Source organism: Poecilia formosa, unplaced genomic scaffold, assembly GCF_000485575.1.
Source record: "Poecilia formosa unplaced genomic scaffold, Poecilia_formosa-5.1.2 Scaffold1050, whole genome shotgun sequence".
Lineage (NCBI taxonomy): Eukaryota > Metazoa > Chordata > Actinopteri > Cyprinodontiformes > Poeciliidae > Poecilia > Poecilia formosa.
In genome coordinates, this window is record NW_006800989.1 from 12,192 (window position 1) to 32,577 (window position 20,386).

General features: G+C 44.8%; 1 protein-coding gene across 1 annotated transcript; it reads right to left on the reverse strand.

The window, feature by feature from the left end:
- Window positions 1–1,444: 1,444 nt before the first annotated feature.
- On the reverse strand, window positions 1,445–19,995 carry LOC103132432 (telomere-associated protein RIF1-like; the record flags this gene model as incomplete). Its single annotated transcript, XM_007544239.2, has 29 exons — window positions 1,445–1,936; window positions 2,705–2,828; window positions 2,906–3,056; window positions 3,177–3,292; window positions 3,561–3,647; window positions 3,722–3,850; window positions 3,945–6,758; window positions 7,277–7,331; window positions 7,412–7,501; window positions 7,581–7,723; window positions 8,823–8,948; window positions 9,978–10,071; window positions 10,143–10,345; window positions 11,113–11,402; window positions 11,483–11,582; window positions 12,317–12,466; window positions 12,545–12,637; window positions 13,766–13,949; window positions 14,024–14,097; window positions 14,172–14,258; window positions 14,346–14,449; window positions 15,133–15,195; window positions 15,647–15,757; window positions 17,254–17,430; window positions 17,503–17,617; window positions 17,717–17,868; window positions 17,953–18,091; window positions 19,587–19,679; window positions 19,768–19,995. Coding segments are annotated over 29 exons (6,597 nt in total), but the record flags the coding sequence as incomplete, so codon positions are not given.
- Window positions 19,996–20,386: the final 391 nt, after the last annotated feature.

A 20,386-nucleotide genomic window follows, 5' to 3' on the forward strand; every position in this document is an offset into this window, starting at 1 on the left:
GCTTTTGGCTCCTTTAGGAGAATATCTGTTTGTTAGTGTGAAGATTTATTGTGCAACTAGATGGACAAATGTTTCCATCTCACTTGTTTGTTTTCAGCTGCTAAAGTGAGGATCCAAAATCAAATCAAAATTTACAACTAAACCTGACATTTTGAAAACATCATGTGTTGTGATACAGAGACTCTTATTAGCAGAGAATCTGTCCGTTTCCTGATCTGATGGTGGAGGTAGCAGCAGCCTCCCAGAGCTCAGCTCCTTCACCGTAAATCTGGTTTCAGAAGGATCTACGAGTCTTTAATGGGGTCAGGTCAGGTGAGGTGAGGAAGGGGCCGTGCCGCCATATTTTTTACCTTCACTGAAAAACCCTGCAATGCAGTGCTTGGATGCATGCGATGGCGCTCTGCCTGCATGAGCTAGCGCCGTCAATTATCCCTGCTAAGCTACAGCTTCTCATCAATGGAGCCTGTCGTTTATGCTAAAGCTAGTTAGCACGGACACCGATGACGGCAGGCAAACGGTTTTCCTGCAGCAGTGAGTTGCTTCTCCACCATTAACATGTTTGGGCAGCACATACATGAAGAGGTTGGTTGACAGCACCAAGACCCACCTCCTGGTTCTGATTGGTTGTTTTTGGTCAGCAGCTGTGCACTCCTGAGCTGCGATCCTTCCTGAGCTGTTCACACTAAAGGAACAGCTCAGGTGGATCCAGTGGATCTTTTCAGATTCCACTGGTCAACAGCCAAAAAATTGTTTGGGAGTTTTTTCAACAGTTTTAGGGTCATTTTGATGAGCTGAATCCAAAAATCTTATTGGTTTTGCTCAGTCAGGTCAACTTTCTGAACTATGGAGCAACATGAGGGTCAAAATGCAGGACTCATTCTCACATCTGGATCGGTTTCCTGAGAATCTGATCAGTGAGTGAAGAGCAGGAGGAGAGACTCCATCAGGACAGGAAGGAGACGGAGAATTTTACATAGTAAAGACATAATACTCAATTTACAAGTACTTACTGTTATAAAGGGTGATGTCCATCCTCATAGATACACATCACCAGAAATCTTCAAATTTTATAAGGATTCACATTTAGGGTCTAAATACATAATGGTGCATACAGCACATGTTGAATGATGACTCGAAGAGAAATCCGGCATAAAGTCTTTACACCGTTTTTATTTAGGAATTTTAATCCACAAAATAAGCCTAGAGCACAGGGTGGGGCAGTCTGTTAAAAACAAGTAAAACAATAAGTAACTGAAGGGATGGAAAAGAAAACAATAAGTAACTGAAGGGATGGAAAAGATGTTTGATAAAATGTACACCGCCACAGGTGAGTTGTAAGCAGCCTAAAATCAGCCAGATGGAGGGAAACGCTTCTTATTTACAGGTCAAATCCAAAAGTGGGAAGACAAAGTTCATGCAGAAACAGCTTAAAAACATCCGACGCTGCTTAAAATTATTGTTTTATTTTATAATCTACTCAACAGTTCTATCAGAAAATGAACTGTTATTAAAAACAACCAATGATACAAAAAAAAAGTTCAACTGATCCAAATTGAAACCCATAAGATCCCCCATCAGTTGGTAAACCTTCATTCTTCTATTGCAAATTCCTCAGCAGGCTGCGTTGAGCCTCAGTGCCTCTGTCCGCTCCCGAGAGTCGCTCTGTGTTTGTCGTCGGCGTGGCAGAGGCGCGTCTGCAGCTCCACCGCTATGCCCCTCATCATGCCTCCCAGCTGCTCGTGCATCTGCAGCAGCTGCTGCGGTGAGCAGCGGCTGAGCTCCAGAGGGGTCGCACTGCAGACCAGAGCCTCCACGGCCGCCGCCAGCTCTGTAGCGGGGTCCACTGCCGCCGCCGCCGCCACCTCAGGTCGCCGCTCCCCGTCCTGCTGCTCCGCCGTGGCGTCTGGAGGCAGCGGCTCGTCCACCAGCTCTGTGGCTGTGAGCGAAAACATGAAGAACACGCAGAAATGAAGGAAAACAACATTCTGTGAGCAGAAGTTACAGCTGCAATATCAAACTTTTACAAAAAGTTTCTTTCCATATTTATTAAAGCTGTCAATGTAATGACAGTTTGCCATGAGACAAATTCCACTGGTCAACAGCCAAGAAACTGTCTGGGGTTTTTCCAACAGTTTTAGGGTCATTTTAATGAGCTGAATCCAAAAATTGCATTGATTTTCCTCAATCAGGTCAACTTTCTGAATTATGGAGCAACACGAGGGTCAAAATGCAGGACTTGTTCTCACATCTGGATCGGTTTCCTGAGAATCTGATGAGTGAGTGAAGAGCAGGAGGAGAGACTCCATCAGGACAAGACGGAGAATTTTACACAATGAGGACATAATGCTCAATTTACATGTACTTACCCTGAAGAATGTTTATTATTCAATTTACAGAAATCCAAGTGCGAAACATTTAATTAATGCACTCTGTTAGAAAACTATTTTTTGTTCTCTTTGGATGAGAAATTTTAGCAGAAATGAACCGATAATGTCACAAGATCAGAAGATCAGACTTCTCTAAGCCAAATTAGAATAAAAATCTGACTTGACTGAGAAAAATGGATGTCATGTTTGGATTCAGTGGTGCAAAATAGTCATAATTCAGTTGAAATAACATAGACAACTTCCAAAAAATACTTTTTGTAACCCAGTGTAATCTGTGAGGAGGAGAGCTTTGTTGAAGGCATCCAGTGTTTACCCACCCAGTGTCTCTGCTGAAGCCTTCTCCTCGTCGTCATGGTTGCGAGGACTGGCCGCCTCCTCCACCTCAGAGGTCATCCTCTCCGTCTCGTCGAAGCTCTTCAGCTCATCTGCTCTCCCTTTGCGCTGGACGATAGAAGCTCAGATGTTACGAACACGCTGATGACAACTTGACCTGCGCCGTGGTGACCTGAGGGTTTTACCTGCTGCTCGTAGATCTTCAGCGCCTTCTTGACGTTGGAGATCTTTGGAGATCGGATGGGCAGGGTCTTGATCTCAGACGGAGTCAGGGCACAGAGGTCGCCCACTGATTTGACGTTTCGAGCGCGAATCAGCTGTCCGAATCCTCGAGACCTGTGTGGTTAACCAACAGGAAGCTTGTCAGGCCAAGCTGAATGGATTTTACGCTACCATCTAACTGTCTTAAGGAACGCAAGTCAAAATGTTTCAGTGTGTGACGTCTGCTGCTCTCACCACATGGTGGAAGAGATCTGAGAAAGCACAGCCTCCACGGGGGCCGAGCAGCCCACCAGGGACGGGTAGATGCAGTCCCTGGGCACGGCTCGAGGCTCCTGAGTCATTTCAGAAATCTGAGAAAGACCAAAGAAAACATCTGAAATTTCATGTACAACTAATAATCACTTCTATTGAGAAATGGCTGACATGAAAAACATCCACAGCAAAGTTTAAATTTTGGCTAGTTTCACAAAAAAAAAAAAATCAGTTGCTCAAAAGTTTCAAAATAAGAGCATTAAAGTACATATGGAAATCCAATGTAGTGGTTACAACTCTGTTGTAACTCTGCTACAGCAAAAGCAGTAAGTTGTTCTCTATGCTTCCCAGAACATGCCGACCTACCAGGCACTTCTTGGAGCTCCTGTAACTTGGACTGTGGATATTTCTGGGGCTCAGGACCAGCACGCCTTTTGTTGGAGTTGTAATGTGCTGAGTAAAGAGGTAGAGCGTTAGGGAAACCATCTGTTCCACATGTGAAATAACGTCCGCAGGTTCTTGCATACCTTCTGCTGAGCGACGTTGCATCCTTTGGACCTCCTGGGAGAGCTGGTCCTCAGAGCTGGACTGCGCCGGTCGATGTCATCAGCCGTCTCCTGCTGTTGGATGGGGTTAGCGAAAGATACACGGCGCGACTGCGAAGGTTAAAGCAACGAAAGCATGACAAACAAATCACAGGTTTTACCAAGTCTTTAGTCTTACGGACGTAGAGCTGCATGGGTTACTCACCTTGACAAGAGGAGAGGTCGTCTCCACCTCTAACGGTCTCTTCTGGCCTTTCTTGAGGATGCTGGTGGAAGGGGAAGCTGAAGGAGACCATGTTCCCTTCAACCGCCCGTTGCTGGGACTTTGTCCGACTTCTGGTTCCGTCAAAGCCTCCAGGTCTTTCTGTTTAACTGGAGAGTCCTGGGCAGCAGCTTGCGAGGACGCTGCAGTGGTGCAGTCCAGTCCAGCAGCACCCGACGTTTCGGTGGCAGGTGCCTCTTCGAGTTTGTCCTCAGATGTCTCAGGTTGACCGTCTTCATTGTCTTGTAGAGTAACGTCCTCCTCAGCACTGGCCTCCGAGACCTGGTGTGTGGCAGATGGCTCCTCCTCCTCCTCGGTGATCTGTGCACACTCCATCGGACTTTGCTGAAGCTCCTCAGGAGGGGGTTCTTCTGAAGGAGGAGCTGGAAGGTCTTGCTGGTCTGAATTTGATTCCTCCTGTTTTTCAGTAACTCCTCCAGTTTCAGAAACCTTTTCTGCTTTTTCTTCGGACGTCTCTGAGGTTGGCAGTTTCTCCTCAGCCGGCAGACATGAATCCTGTGCTGGTGCGTCTCCAAACACAGAAGATTCACGCACTTCTACTTCTTGTAATGAATCCTTTTCACTGTTTGAGTCTCTTTGTTCAGTCGTGCTCAGTGACCTGGTATCCTGGCTTGCCTCTTCACTTTCTGCCTTCTTTGGATCTTCCATCTCCAGAGGTAAATCAGCCGGTGTCTCAGTTATCATTGGGGACTGAGACTCTTCCTCATTTGGCTCCGTCTTGCTTCCCGATTTCTCTGAATCTTGAGTCTCCAATGATTCTTCTAAACTGCTTTGTGTCTCCAAATTCTGAGAAGCATCTTCCAGCATCTCCTCCTTTGTTTCAAGAGGAAGTGGACTCTTCAGAGACGCTTGAAGCTTCCTCCCTCTCTTTTTGCGAACGGCGTTTACTAGGACTTCAGAGGACTCTGACTCTGGCGTCTCCACACTGGGTGCTGATGACCTGGAGGATCTTAGTCTGCCCTTGCCTTGAGACGACCCTGATCCTGATGAATCTAATGACTGAGAACCTTCTGGGGTTAAGCTTTGACTAGATTCCAGCTTGCTCCTTCTGGTCCTACCTCCAACTCCAGCTTCAGGTTGATTGACAGGAGTGGACGTCTGAGAACGTGTCAACCGTCCTGAAGAGTTGATGCTATCGTCTTTGTCTTCAGTCTCTGCTGCTTTGCTTCGCCTGGATCTTCGTCTGATCTGACTGTCAGACGATGAAGGCGTGGCCTGGGAGTCTTCCTGGCTAGAGTTGTCAATCACAGTTTCTGTGGAGTTGTCTTCCATAATTTCCTGACTCTGTTGCAAATTTCTAGTTTCACCTTTGGACTCTTCCACTGGAGAAGACATGACTGCATCAGAATCCATCTTTTCTTGAGATTTGTCTTCACCCTGGGGAGAAGATGTGAGAACATCTTGCTCTTCCTTTTGGCTCTCACCTTGTTCAGTCTTTTCTTCAGACTTTACCTCCTCAGACTTTTCAGTCTGAGCCAAAGGTACGACCGTTTGGGAGTCAGTGTTCGAGTAGGGATCGTCTTTCTGAGACAGATCTACCATATCCGCTGTATCAGTTTGGCTGGATCCTTCTTTGGGCTTTTCAGCGTCGCCACCCTCCTTTGAAACTTTACTAACCTCATTGCGTTTTCTGTGTGTTTGGCTTTCGTGACCGGAGAGTGATTCTGATTTGATGTCAGTCTGACTAGAATCCAACCCACTGGTGCTTCTCCTTTTACGCTCAGGAGATCCAAGAAGATCCTCTGAAAGGCTGTAAAGTTTGATCTTCTTTCGGTGTCTAACCTGAGAGTTACTTTGGCTAGATTCATTGGCGTTACCTTGAGACTTTGATCGCAGCTGGATTCTGCTACTGTTCTCCTCCGCAGCCTGTTTACTTCTTGTGTTCGGTCTGCTTGGTGCCAAATTTGAAGATTCACTTTTTGCATCTTCTCCAGAACGTCTTCTTTTGACGTGTGTGTATTTTGCCTCACGGTCGTCTGGGTCTTCTCCAGGGAGCTGAGGTCTTATTCTGTGGCGTCTGGATCGTCTTGGTTCACCTGAAGGCGTCTGGGTCTGAGACGACTGGGAATCATCCAACACCGTTTCAGATTCCTCATCCTGACTGGAAGAGTTGATTTCTTCAGAGTAACTAGTGCTCTCTTTGTCCTCTTCTTTCGTCTGCGTGTCAGGGATAACATCTTCCTCCTCTGCCGAGTCACTTTGCATTCTCTCAATCAGTCTTACCGGCTCACTTCTTGTCCTCGACTCCTTGGGCCTCCGAGGAGACTCGCTTCCAGGACACTGTGGACCAACTGTTTCTGAAGGAGTGGGACCCTGAGAGTTTGGTTCTATGGATGTCTGTGAGGCCTCAGGGGACAATATGTTCTTCTCACTAGAGTGACCTTGACTGTTGGACGTCTTTGCAAGAGGACCTGTAAAAGAGGATCCAATGCTGGGACTGGCCAGCTTTCCCTCGGCATACTTTTCCAAGGTAATAAATGACTGGCGCCGGCTGCTGGGTTTTTGAGGAGTCCCTGACACCAAATCAGAAGAAGCAGACGTGTTTGGACTCTCACTGTCTTTTGACTCGACGTCCATGTCTTCAGTCCTCTCAGTGCTTTCTGTAGGCTCCTCCAGAAAAACGTCTGCCGAGCCCGGGATGCTCTCCTCTTCCATTTTCTCATCATTTTTAGGACTGGCGTAGTCTTGAGTTTCTTTACAAAGAATTTCAGCATCTTCTCTAGGTTTCTCTTCTGTCTGAAAAACATTAAGGAAAACACAAAGAAGTTAACTTGTCTGCAGACATGAGTGGACACATGCCGGTGCAAGAACATCCATATAAAGCTTTCAAACACAAATTTGAACCAGGGTGGAAAAGGTCAAATGTAGTCAAAGCTAAACATGGAGACTCCGAAGCGCTTGGATTTTGCAATGACCTGCTCAGGATACAGGGTTTTTTTTTTCCCCCCTGCACACAGTAGATTCACACAGTGGCCACAGAAAGGTATAACAGGTCATTGGAAGATTACAAACAAAAAATTAAAAACTTTCAACTTCAAGGAAATCATAATTTATTTGTTTTTTAAAGACACCCACAGCTAATGCAGCATTATATGTTGCAGTCATTTGAATCAGCTGTTATGAAACAGAGACATATTTAAAGTAAGCAGGGCAGTAGTCCCTGAGGACTGGAACTGAGGAACACTGTTCTAGACTCATTCAACAAAAAACGGCCAAAAACACTGACATCCAGTAGAGTTGTAATGCTTCGTTACCTCACTGGGAGCTTCTGGTGGGACGTCACCGACCTGCTCAGCTGGAACTTTATCCCTGAAGAAATACTGATTGTTAAACAAGAGCCTTTAAATCCCACAGAGGAAATTTGCTCACATTACAGCAGGTGAACTTACAGAGAGTCGTCCTGGTTCTGTGTGTACTGACTGAAAACGGTCGTGTCCTGAGAAGCGTCCAGGTTGTTGTACATGGCCGGAATATCAACCCTGTACCACAAGAATCATCAGCATCACCATGGCAACAGGATACAGTACAGGATACAGTAGGAGGGGGGAAGAATCTGACCTTTTGGTTCTTTTGACCTCCTTCTGGTGCTCGGTCAGAACCCTCTCCTTTGCCTCAGGAGGAATGAAGACAAAGTCGATGGAAGCCTCTTCCTCCAGGACGTCCCTGCGAGGAGGTTTGGGAGAACCAAAGTCCAGCTTCATCTGCAGAAAGAAGAAAAATAAAATAGAGACGTTTTAAGCTGCTTTTCCCCTCAACGTGGAACAGGAGCTGAGTAGAGCATTTTGGTTGTCATCATGTTGATTCTGTTTGGATTTAGTGCTAAAGACCAACCTAACAACTTCTGACATAGAAGTTAAAGAACTTAAAGTGGGCAGGAACCAGACCAAAGCTGGAATGATTTGTCCAATGATTCGAGTAGCTTGATGGTTAAAATTCCACAGAGAAAATTATTAGGTGGCAGACCAACATGAAGTTGCTCAAAAACCTAACTGGAAAAAAAAGCTGACTTTAATTTATAAAAAAACAAAAGAAAAACATATTGAAATAGTGGCTTTTGTGTGTGTGTGTGTATTCAGCCAGCCTGAGTCAATACTTTGTAGAATCATCAGTTACAGCCTTATCTCATTTGGTTAATCTCTCTCCAGTTTTGTGCATTTGGAGCCTGAAATAGTCACAGCCTGTGCAAAACAGTTTCATTTTCAGACACTAAAAGTATGACAAAAATATTTTACAAATAAACTAACAAAATCAAATCATTCTAAATGACAACTGAATGAATTTACATTTTCATCAAGAAATAAAAACAGTAAAAATGTAAGAGATCCAGTTGGATTTAAAATTTAAGTCGCATGAAAAGGCAGGACTGCTTATTTATTATTAGTATTAGGCCATCCTACATCATTCATCACAGCACTGTGAACACAGAGTCCAGGGAGGAGAGTTGGCTTCTGTACAGATCAGCACCTTCCTTCAGATTCGCTACTAATGAAGCAGAACCAAATGATTAATCACGTTAGTTTCAGTGACCCGTCGGGTTTTGGTAGGTTTGAGTTTGGGTTGTAACGCTTCCCACTTGGATGGATTCAACAGGTGTTGTTTTGACACCCAACCATCTCCACGCCGTCCCCCTGCCTTGCCTGCTGTGCTCCTGCCCTCCTTTAAGCTGCTCTTCCTCTAAAGAACATGTGACTCAGTTGCACTTGGGGCATTTGGAGGTTCTGGATTCTATTCAGACGTTTCAGGCCGAGAAAGAATGCATGTCAATTTGTGTGACGTGAACCGTGTGGGTGCAGAACGTACCGGAACCGGCTTGGCCGTCTTTGTGGCGGTGCGGTCCTTCAGCTCAGCTCTGAGCATGGAGTCTCTCTTCCCAGCAGAAGAAATGGGCATCCCACTGAGCTTCGGCTCAAGCTGAGAGCTTTCACTCTGAACACATACATTACATTAAACTTTCATTAAAAAAAAACAAAAAAAAAAAAAAACATTTATATATTTGTTAAAACACTTTTACGACCTAAAGAAATATTTTGCTCTCAGGCATAATACAGGAAATTTGGTGTAATTTTTAAAGAACCACCACTTTGTTCCCATTTTTTAAAATTAATTTAAAATGAAGATTAGAATAATATTTTGAAAACAGAGGATGGATCATTCTGTGGTGTGTAAAATGATGTAAAAAAATAAAAACTAATTCTAAAGTAATGACAAGAAAAACAGATCTTAAAACATATTACTGATAACATAGTGCAATTCGTTGTGGACATCCGATGCAAGTATTGCAGAAAAAACGGCTAAAAACCTGCATGTGTTATATCGGTATTGAAAAACAATAGTTGGGTCTTCATCATTTTTAGACAAGGTTATTCAGAACCACTGCAGGACCAAAGAGCCGCAGGACCAAAGAGCCGCCGGCTGCAGAACTGTCATATAGTTTGAGACTGATAATCTGGGAGTTCTTCTGCCTTCTCCCAGTTCTAACTACAGAAACACACCACTCACTCAGAAACATCCAATCAGAGCCAGGAGGAGGGTCTTAGCACTCCAGGAAGTGATGCTAACACTTTCCCACTTTCTCTCTGCTAAGCTACACCTGGTTCACCACAACACAGCCTGCATGAATGCTAAGGCTAGTTAGCTATTGGTGACAGCAGATGAACTGTTGATCTAAACATGTAAGTTGGTTCTGTGCACATTGAGCTGTGTGCTTACAAGCTCGATTGTATATGCACAGCACCAGGCCCCGCCTCCTGGCTCTGATTGGCTCTTTTTGAGTGGGACAGGTGCATTTCTTCAGACAGAGGCAAAGGGAGGACGTGGAGGAGATTGATTTTTTTCACAGATCATCTGTCTCATATGAAGTCACGACATGGTGACAGTTTTAATATGTAAACATTTTATAGAAATTACAACACTGCAGGTTTGAGGCCAGAACAAAACATACATGGAGCAACTTACTGAATAGGTCTCACTGAGCTCATCAGGAACGCCAACGGCCTCAAAGCCTGGAAGAATGATCGGAGTCTTCTGCTTCACTTGGCTCAGCACCGGCCTGCGGGAAGCAAACTGCCGTTAATGATCAGAAACCGGGCGTCACTATGGCGACACGTCAAAGACAATCACCTGAGCTCCTCGGGATACGCAAGGCTGACCGTGTTGGCAAAGGTGGCGTTCCAGAACTGAGCGACGGCTGAGCGCAGATGCTTGTTCTTGTGCGGAAACACGACACACAGCAGAGGAGACAGCAGAGCCAGCAGTTCGTCGTCGTAGGCCAGAGTGGAGCGGGACTGCAGGCAGCCCAGGACCTCACACAGAAGCTTCTCCAGCTGCAGCACACACACACACACATACACAGTCACACACTCCAAACTAGGGATGCATCGATCCACTATTTTCCACTTCCAATACCGATACGCATATCGGAGGTTTAGTATCGGCTGATACCGATTTGATATAGAGAAACAGCTGAACGGACTCAAAACATTTGTTTCATAAACACAGACAAAACATCACACATTTATTTGCTGACTCTGCACCAGAGCAGTTCAACTTAGCACAGCAACTGCTTCACAAGGTTGGCTAAGCATGGAAAACCAACTTTAATTTGTTCAGTCAGTGTAACTAGCAGTAAAACAGCTACGCCTGTCACAATAAGGAATTTGCTTGATAAATTGTGCCAGAAACTATTGTGATAAACAATAGTATTGTTGATTGGAGACCATCTTCCAGTAATATATTGATAAACTCTTAACACTGGAACTAGAAGACATTTTACATAGCCAAAGAAAATAAATAATTCAATTCAACAATACTTCATTGATCTCAAAGGGAAATTAAATGTTCTTGTAACTCATTAATTCAAATTATTCTAGATAGCGATGGCTGTCGGCAGGACAGCCGGAGACTGTAAGCTGTACAGATTCTCTGTATTACAGAGAATCTGAAGAGGCATCTGACTGAAGACAAAATAATGAGATGGATCATGAAGTTTTGTAAGCAAAACTGCCCTTGAATAACTCTTAGATTGATATTGGATCGGTGCCTCTCTACACCAAACTGATGGTTTCATGGACAGGTTAGGTGAAGTGCTGACCTTTCCCTGGAGCTGAGGGGAGAATTCAGCGTCTCCGCCCACAGCGCGCTTATATAAGAGCGCCAGAGGCTGGACGAGCGCACCCAGCACCTCGGAGACGGCGTTGGCCAGGACGAGGTTGGCAAAGAGAGTGGACACGATGGAGAGCAGGGCCAAGGGTGTGGCGTCAGGGGCCGCCTCAGGGGCCTCCAGGTACGCCTGCAGACTCTGGACCAGCAGGGACAGGAAGGCAGACAGGTTCCCCAGGGCCTTGCTCCGCTTCCGCGTCCAGTTCACTGGTGTGTGAGGAGCTGGGAGGAAGCAGGTGTTAAGATAAGATTGGCACGACCGCACAATGAAGAGTGAGGAAAAAAAATTAAAAGAAACTTACACTTCAGCTTCTGCTGAAAGTGAGGCGTGTACGGAGAGAAGTCCACACACTCCACCATGACCTGCAGGATGCTGGAGACGGCGCTCAGCGTGGACGGGACCTGCAGGGTCAGACGGCTTTTGGAGTTAGACGTTTGTGTAGCTTTTAAAATTCTTCATGACACTGCTGCTCCACCTTTAAGTGAGTCTCTCTGAGATCAGGCAACATGACTGGAGTCACAAGGGCGCCCTCTAGAGGCAAGTGCAGTATCCCCCAAAATGCACAACAGCTTTTAGTAAAATGTGCCTTCTCTGTTGTCATGACGAATTGTTTGCCAAATGAGGTTTTAACATGTTCTAGTTCTAAACTGTTTGCACATTTGGCAAAAACATGGCTGTTAAATATGCAGATGAGTATTCATCATTGATGAAGGAATCATTTTATGAATTGTTTGTAGTTCATTTGGTTTGCTTAGTGTTAGTGAGATCTGACTACTGAATTATCAGACATTAACTATTATAATGCTTTTCACCAATTCAGTATCAGCTCCTGGCTGAAAAATTACGATGAAAATTTTTAGATAAAACATTTACAAGACTCAGCTATTTTTGCTTTTTTCTTTTTTTTTTCCTAATTTTGTCTCCAACTTTCTGAAAAGCACTGAACTAACTCGCTCACTCTGGTTGCCTAGCAACAACCTGTTGAGTAAATTGTGCGCTAACAGTTTTGTGTTTCACCACCATAAATCATGACTGCTTAAAAATAATAATAATAAAAAAAAAGACATGGAGTGAAAACTGTGTATAAAAGAAGAAAAGTCTCAGCAGACTGGCAGAAAAAAACCTCATCACTCACCATCAGCGCCTCTCTGTCTGCAGCGGCAGCCATCTTCACACAGAGCTCCTCGCAGCAGATGTTCTCCTCAGCCGTCACCACCAGGGCGGCGCAGCGAGCGAACACGCGGTACAGCTTGGACCACGAGGAGAGCAGGGACTTCTGGGACGCCTGAGGCCACAGCAGACACTCGGGTTAGCAGGACGCCGCCGTTACCTGACGGCTCATTTAAAACGCACAGCGACAGACCTGCTGGAGGAGGTGAGTGATGGGGAACATCAGGGCAGAGTGCATGGCACTGAAGTTGTGCTCCAGAGCGTCACCTTGGTTCACCTCATTAGACTGTGGGAGGGACGCAGTAACAGATTCATTTACTAAGGTTAATTATAATATTTCAGCAACTCTGATCCAAACCCTTTGAACTTAGAAACATTGTCAGAATACAGAGTTTTCTGTCAAAACAAGACAGAAAACCTGCCACATGGCTTTAAAAAAAGGTTTAAATATCGTCTTCTATGATCTGTGTAAATATAAGAAATGAATTAAAATCAGGCAGCTGCAGGTCATCCGAAATGCTGCTGCAGAGCTTCCAGGACCAGAACCAAATGAAGTATGGCAACATCTAGTTTCAGCTCAAATTCTGAAAACCTGAGAGGTGAAGGAACTGTTTTAGTCTTAAGCTGGAACTAATAACGTTTAAAAGCCTCAACGTAGAAATGCAGTTGTATAGATTCACGCCTGGACGTCGTGCCCAGGTTCTAAATACAGAATTTGGGATCAGATCAACTATTGGAGACTCAGACTCTAAATAGCAGGAAGCACTTTTACTTTTTGTGACTTTGCAGTTGAGGTTCACCAATAAATCGGCCTCGATTCCCTTAATGCTGATCGTCAGCATAAAAGACGATCTTGTATGCTGAAAATGCGGGCCAATACTGATCCAATACAGAAAAACAGCTGGACGGACGGACTGAAAACTTTGTTTCAATAAACTCAGACAAACTACTGAACTACTAATGTATCTGATAACTCTGGAATAGTACAGCACACTGAAACAGCCGACGTAAAACAAACTGAAACAACAGGCCGACTATCTTGGCCAAACATATACAAATAAATTGTAACAAACTTTTCAAACAGTTCAGAAAGTGCAATTAGAAATTCTACATATAATGTAAAATAAATAATAAACCACGATGTCACTCAGAACACAAAGCATAGAATTAAGACCAAATAGATCTGCCCCTTGTGGATCAGGCACAATTTCAACCCATCTAGAATTTTTTTCAATATTGTTGCCAGTATAGATATTAATATCAGATTCAGTCCGTCTCTACTTTGAAGCCCTGTGTGTCGAGTTGGAGTGTAGAAATAAAAACCAGAATGTTCCTGCTTGCAGAAAGCCTCATGATGTCTGGACTTTAAGTGACGGGCAGATTGGCGGTGCTGTCTGACCCAGGTGTAGGTCACCTGTGTGATGGTGTCAGTCAGAGGGCCGACTAGTAAACTCCACATCCTCCAGAGCAGCTCCTTGTTCTGCAGAGACGCCGCACAGCCACTCATGACGCCCAGCACCGCCTCGGCGAAGGCCAGAGGAGATGTGGGTCCGGACAGGCCACACGACACCAGAGTCTGGAGGCACTGGAAGAACCTGCTGCCACAAAATAAAGAATCACTCATCAGGAACGCATTGAGTGTTTCTGTGGCAAGGCTGGAGAGCAGAGCTACCTGTCGTGCTCCAGGTAGGCCGGCAGTTTGCTGCTGTTGAAGAGCAGGAGGATGACGAACAGAGCCGGGGTTCCCTGGAGAGGCAAACAGACGTCATCGTCATCCTGAACCCACCGTCCACACACCGTCACAAACCACAAACCCTCACATTCAGAACGTCCATCTTCCCCACTTGGTAGGAGGCGGAGCCCAGCACTCTTGGAGGCAGACCCTTCACTGTGGCCTCCAACAGAACCTGCAGCAGGGGGAGACAGGGGCCACAGTTAGAGGGGCCGGTGTTCTGACCGGGTCTGGGCCCGACCTCATGTTCCATCGGCCTCACCAGGACTCTGTCTGCAGGCAGGGCCTCGGAGGAAACCACGCTCTCCAGCGCCTGCAGCATCAGGGTGAGACACTCACTGCCCTGCCGCTCCTTCTTACTGCCTGCTGAAACACACACATCATTTCAAACCCAGCAGAGACAGACATCCGATTGGTTCTAGATGTTGAGAAGAGTCATCATCGGGGCCACGCCCCTCAGGGTTTCACTGTCCTCACTGCAGCCTACAAAACAGAGCAGTAGGCTCAGACTTAAACTGATGATGATGATGAGACTGGGTGGTGCAGGAGATGAGGATGAAGGCTAACCAACCCTGATCTCTAGAGTCACTCCAACCCAGTCAGATTCCTCTGTGTGGCGCTGCAAAGGCTGGACCCACGACTGGAGAGCTGCCTGCTGAGCAGCAGCCACAGCAACACACACACACACACACGTACACAGAGCTCATGGTCAGCAACAAATCACCACCCAGCCACCACCGTGCTCGACAACTGGAGAACTGGTCTGACAATCTAGACGCTCAATTTGTTGCATTTTTATAGTATATTTTTATTTTTTATCAAAAGCAACATTTGACAACAGGTTTGATGAGGCCGACAGCCTCAAACAGACATGTCTGATCTGAAACAGTTTTCAAACACACCGAGGTGCAGAGTCGGTTCTGCTCAGATCAACCTGGAGGTAACAGAACCTGAACCGAGAGCAGAGCAGCTCCTGTTAACCGCCGTGTGTTTACATGGCGGTCTGCATCACACTAAACCAGCTACAAGCTAGCTAGACAAGCGCTTACCTGACTCGATGGCCAAGCTAACAAACCGGACCAGGCTGGTCCAGATGACGGCCAACAGCGGCTCTGAAGGCGGGAAGAAAAAATGAAAGTTTATATTCAGGATTAGCTCAGAACTTATTATAATATGGTTTCCATCGATCTGCCAACATTGCTCTGTGGTGTTCATATTTCATTTGTTAAATCAATTAAGTATTTTTGAATGATGTCACCACTGAGAGGGTCGCTTGCTCTGCTGCTTTCTAATCCTAATCAGACTAGCAGGTAATCTGGACAGAGGAGAGAAAACATCTGGTTCATGTCATCTAGAGTGGCCCTTACTGCAAGTTTACAGATCTGGGGGAGAAAGTCATTCTGTTGAAACTTAAAAAATAAATAAATAAAGTATCAGAATTTTCCAGAAGTCAGTGATGGAAATAAAAACAGACCAAGCAAGCAGTACTCGGACTAAAGATCAACACATTTAGCCATCTTGAGCGTGACCTGCTCCAGAAGTTGATGAGCTCAGTCTCTGTACCTGGAGCGTCTTTGCCGGCGTTTATGAAGCTCTCCCTCATGGTGGAGATGAGCACGGCCGCGTGCTTCATGAAGGACGGAGCACCAGAGAGCAGCGGGTGGGTCAGAGGTTCTGGAAGCAAGTAAAGAAAAAGAAAAAAACTTTATCCAATCACCAATCTGATAGCAGATGACCTCTGACCTGCAGGTTTAAGTCAAAAATTGGCTTCACAGCATCAAAAACAAGACAGAGATGTTATTAAGAATTACTTCCGTTCAGAGTAAAACTGAAACAAGGCCAGCTGCGCAGCACAATAACCAGAACTTGGATTCATTCTGACAGAGGAATGCATGTCAAACAGGATTTCTATAATTCTAAGGTGGCAGCACACTGTTAAAGCATAAAACATCAAAGTTCCTCCTGATTCTGGGATTAAAGGATCAAGCTTAAGAAATAGGATCTGTAAGAACCACAGATTGGACAGAGGCTGGACGGACGGACAGATGGATCGCTGATAGAGCAGAGGAACTGACACAAACATATCTGGAAGCACATTTTCCAAGATAATCAGAATAAGATAGATATTTCTATCCTAGACTTCTCCACACTGTCAGGACACTGGTAGTGGACAGCAGGACTAAGGATCACCCATCCACTTTTTAAAATTCTGATACAGACACCCGATATGTGAAGCTTAGTATCGGCCGATACCGATCCGATACAGAGAAACGGTTCTGGATTGATTAAAACGTCTTTTTTAATCATAAGACATAAATAAACTGAATTACAGATGCATTTGAAAACTCTGCACCAGCACAGCACACAGAAATACACCAACAGCTTCACAGACTTGATCAAACAACCAACTTAATTTGTTCAGTCAGTGCAGTTAGGAGTAGAAAAGCCAATGTAGAATAAATGATAAAGAAACTGAAATGGACTAAAGCAACAGCTTGGCTGTCTTGGTCAAACATGTAAAATAATCTGCAACAAACCTTCTGTAAATGATTCAGAAAGAGCAATTAGGAGTTCTGAATAATAATAATAATAATAATAATAAAGCATGACTGACATCACTCAGAACACAGAGCGTAGAATCAGACTGAATAGATCCACCCTTGTGAATCGGGGACTTTGTCACTGATAACCAATCTAGAAATATTGGGACCAATACAGATAATATCAGATCGGTGCATCTGCCAGCACAACTTGTACAAACAGTAGGTCTGCGCCTTTAACCAAACCAGTTTCAATAATCAATAAATTAATCACATGATAAATTAAAACAAGATCAATAATTTCCGTTTGTACGACTCTTTCTGGTCAGTCTGGTGTGTTGGCCTAAACTCGTCCCTTCATCAAGAACTATTCTGTTTACCGACTTCGATATTGATTTTGTCGTTTATTTATTTTGGATATTTAAAACGTCTTCCAGTTCCAGTATTACATGTTTGGTAGAAATGACTAGTTCACTAATCGTGTTCTTGCATTATTGTGCTTTTACCATAATATTACCAGAAAATGATCTCAAAAACATCATAATTTACGGCAGTAGCTTATTGGAGAGCCTACAGTCCAGTACAGTTGGTCATGGTGACAGGACAGGTCTCGCTCTCTCTCTCACCCACCTAGACTCAACACGAGTTTGTTCTTTGCTGCGGCAGCGACGACCTCTGGCCCCAGGAAGTAGTGCAGCAGCATCTCCAGGCCCAGCTGCTGAATGGAGGAGAAGCTGGCGGGAAGCTGCATGCTGGAGTTCAGGCCCATCCGGGGCGTGCTGGCCGACGTGTTGAAGCTGCCGCTGCCTGCACACACCAAAGGAAACCTGCAGAGGTTGCACCTGCGGTGGGAACTTTCTGCTCAGCGACTCAACCAACCTGATTTTGGAGTGCTGGGAGTCACGGCTCCGTTCTGAGCGGCGGCCCGAGACGGAGTGTTTGGAACGGACGGCGAATCGGATCCAATGGTCGCCTGGAGCAGAGGCACAGACACCTGCAGGGGACAAAACACACACACAAGGGGTGTCATCTCACTGAACACACACTTGTCACATGGGGGAGGGGCCGGCAGACGGATGCAGGCGATCTGGACCTGATCGAAGTTGGAGGACAGATTGGGTCCCAGCTGCACGATGAGGTACCACCACACCTCCACCTTGGTGAGCAGCAGCGCCTCCGTCCGGACGTGGATGGAGGTGAGCGGCTGCATCAGCAGCTTCATGCGCTTGGAGCTGCACAGGATGTCTGGAAGGGATTCACACCTCAGGCAACAAGAAGCAGGGAGGAGGAGGATGACGTGTTGGAGGAGAGGGGGCGGGGTCAGCTCACCTGGGTTGAGAGCAAAGTTATCGATGAGGCTCTTCCAGGCGATGAAGGCGATCTTCTTGATGGTGGGGGAGGAGCTTCGGAAGCCCAGCTCCTCCAGGTGCAGCAGGGAGTTGATGAACGGACCACCTTTATGCAGGAGCTGAGCAGCACAGACATGGAACAGATTTACCACCAATCACAGCTCAGCACTCGTCTGCTCTGATGGTGATGATGAAGCTAAACTGTTAGCAGGATTCCAACTACGACTGTAACTAACAATTATTTTAATTATCAGTTAATATATCTATTATTCTGGCAATCAATTGATCGGATAACACAAGAGGTGCATTCTGCAGATTTTACATTTAAGCGGGTTTTGTACAATATACAGAGATTTATTAATCCGATATTAATATCGGATTAATAGTCATTCTTTCAATCCAGATATTGAAAGACTTCTAGATTGATTAGTGATGATGTGGCTTATCCATGAGGGCAGATCTATTCGGTCCAATTCTATAACTTAAGCTTTGAGCAATGTCAGGCTTTGTTATTTATTTGAATTATATTTAGAATTTCTAATTGCACTTTTTGAATCATTTGACAGAAGGTTTGGTAAAGTTTATTTCTACATGTTTGACCGAGATAGTCATCCTGTCTGTCAGTTTCAGTGTCTTATTTATTCTACACTGGCTGCTCTACTCCTAACTGCACTGACTGAACAAATCAAAGTTGTTTTTCCATGTTTCACCAAGTCTGTGAAGCTGCTGGTGTATTTAATTTTGCTGTACTGGTGCAGAGTTATCAGATGCATTTATAATTCAGTACATTATTTAAATGTTTCTGTTAAGAAAAAAAAAAAGTGAAACATTTAAGTCAATGTAAAATTTTCTCATGTTGATGTTAGGATATTTTTTAGCTGCAGATGGATCCTTTGGTACAAATGATCAAACGACACAGCAGCATTGCTTTGTCATTGCATTTTAGGCAATCAATGTTCATGTTCTTATTAAAAAAATAATTGAAATATTTGTTTATCTGCATCTTTTAACATTTCTAATATTGAATAAAATGGCTTAAATGGTAAAAATGAAAACTCAGCAGAACGTGCCTTTTTTTATCAGATTAATCGATCAATAAAATAATTGCTTATTCTATTGAATAATCAACAGAATTATTCACTCTATTGGTTCAATAATCTTACTGAATCAAACGTGGGTTTATAAATACTGATCAGAATGCAGGTCAGGAAACATTAACACAGATTCATGTTGTGACGTTTGACGAAAATGACAAAACCCAGAGTGAGGATCAAACATTCACTTTCATTGATTCACCGTGGACTTGACATGATTTTCAGCCAACTTTCTGGCTCTAGTTAAACCAAACCAGTCGTTTGCTGAGTTTTTAATGGACCAGTTAATAAGCGACATCAGAACCAGCACTGTTTTAGCAGCGGGAGAAATCCTCTTCAAATTTAAATAGCTTCACAGTTGCAAAAGTTCAACCTGGGACTCAGAAGACGGATCTAAATGAGGCTGCTTTATGTAACCTGCTGAGCCTCTTGTTTTGTGCTTTAGGTTGTGCAGAGCACAATGTTTTCAGTCATATTCATGTGTTGTGACATCAGCCATCACTCAGAAGAGATGCTTTACCTTGCCAAGAAGCTTCACGAACAACGGCCAGAGCTTCAGGACGTTGGTTTCATTCTTGGACATGAAGAGCTTCTGCAGCTCTGGGATCAGTTTCTGTGAGAACAATCACAGTTTAATTCATCACAACTGGTTTTATTCGCCGCAATACGTCACATGAACACACAGGCAGAGAGAAACTCACTGTGGACATCATTGGCTCGATGATGGCAGCCACCTCCATCTGTTTGGCCAGCAGCAAAGGCATGCCCATCTCCAAGGCGGCAGCGGCGCGCAGACGCACCTTGGAGGCGGAGTGCACCACCAGGGGGACGATCAGCTTCGCCCACCGCACCGCGCCGTCACACATCAGGGTCGGCACCTGCTCCAGCAGCCTGGAAACGAGGCGAGCAGAGAGGATGAGGAGAGGAGGTCAGAGCTGTAAACAGGAGGTGACCAGGAAGCAGCGGTGGACAGTAACAGAGTACAGTTACTTCAATTCTGCACTTTGTAGTTTGTGGGAAGAACATTTTTTGTTAGTTTTTTTTTTATTATTATTATTCTAGATAAAAATGAAATAGCTGTCATTTTTATTGCGTTTTTATGCTGAAGGTTTTCCACATGGTGTAGCCTTTCTGTACCAGAGTGTTTCTATGTTAGTTCATCATCAGATGGTTTCAGCAAGTTACGAGATTCTGTAAAAGAACTAAAAAGAAAAAAATGTGTACTGATATTAGAAAATATAATTTGGACATTTGAATATTTAAGCATTTCCAAAAGCAAGTCCTTCAGTACTTTAACTTCAGTAAGAGTTTGACGGCTAA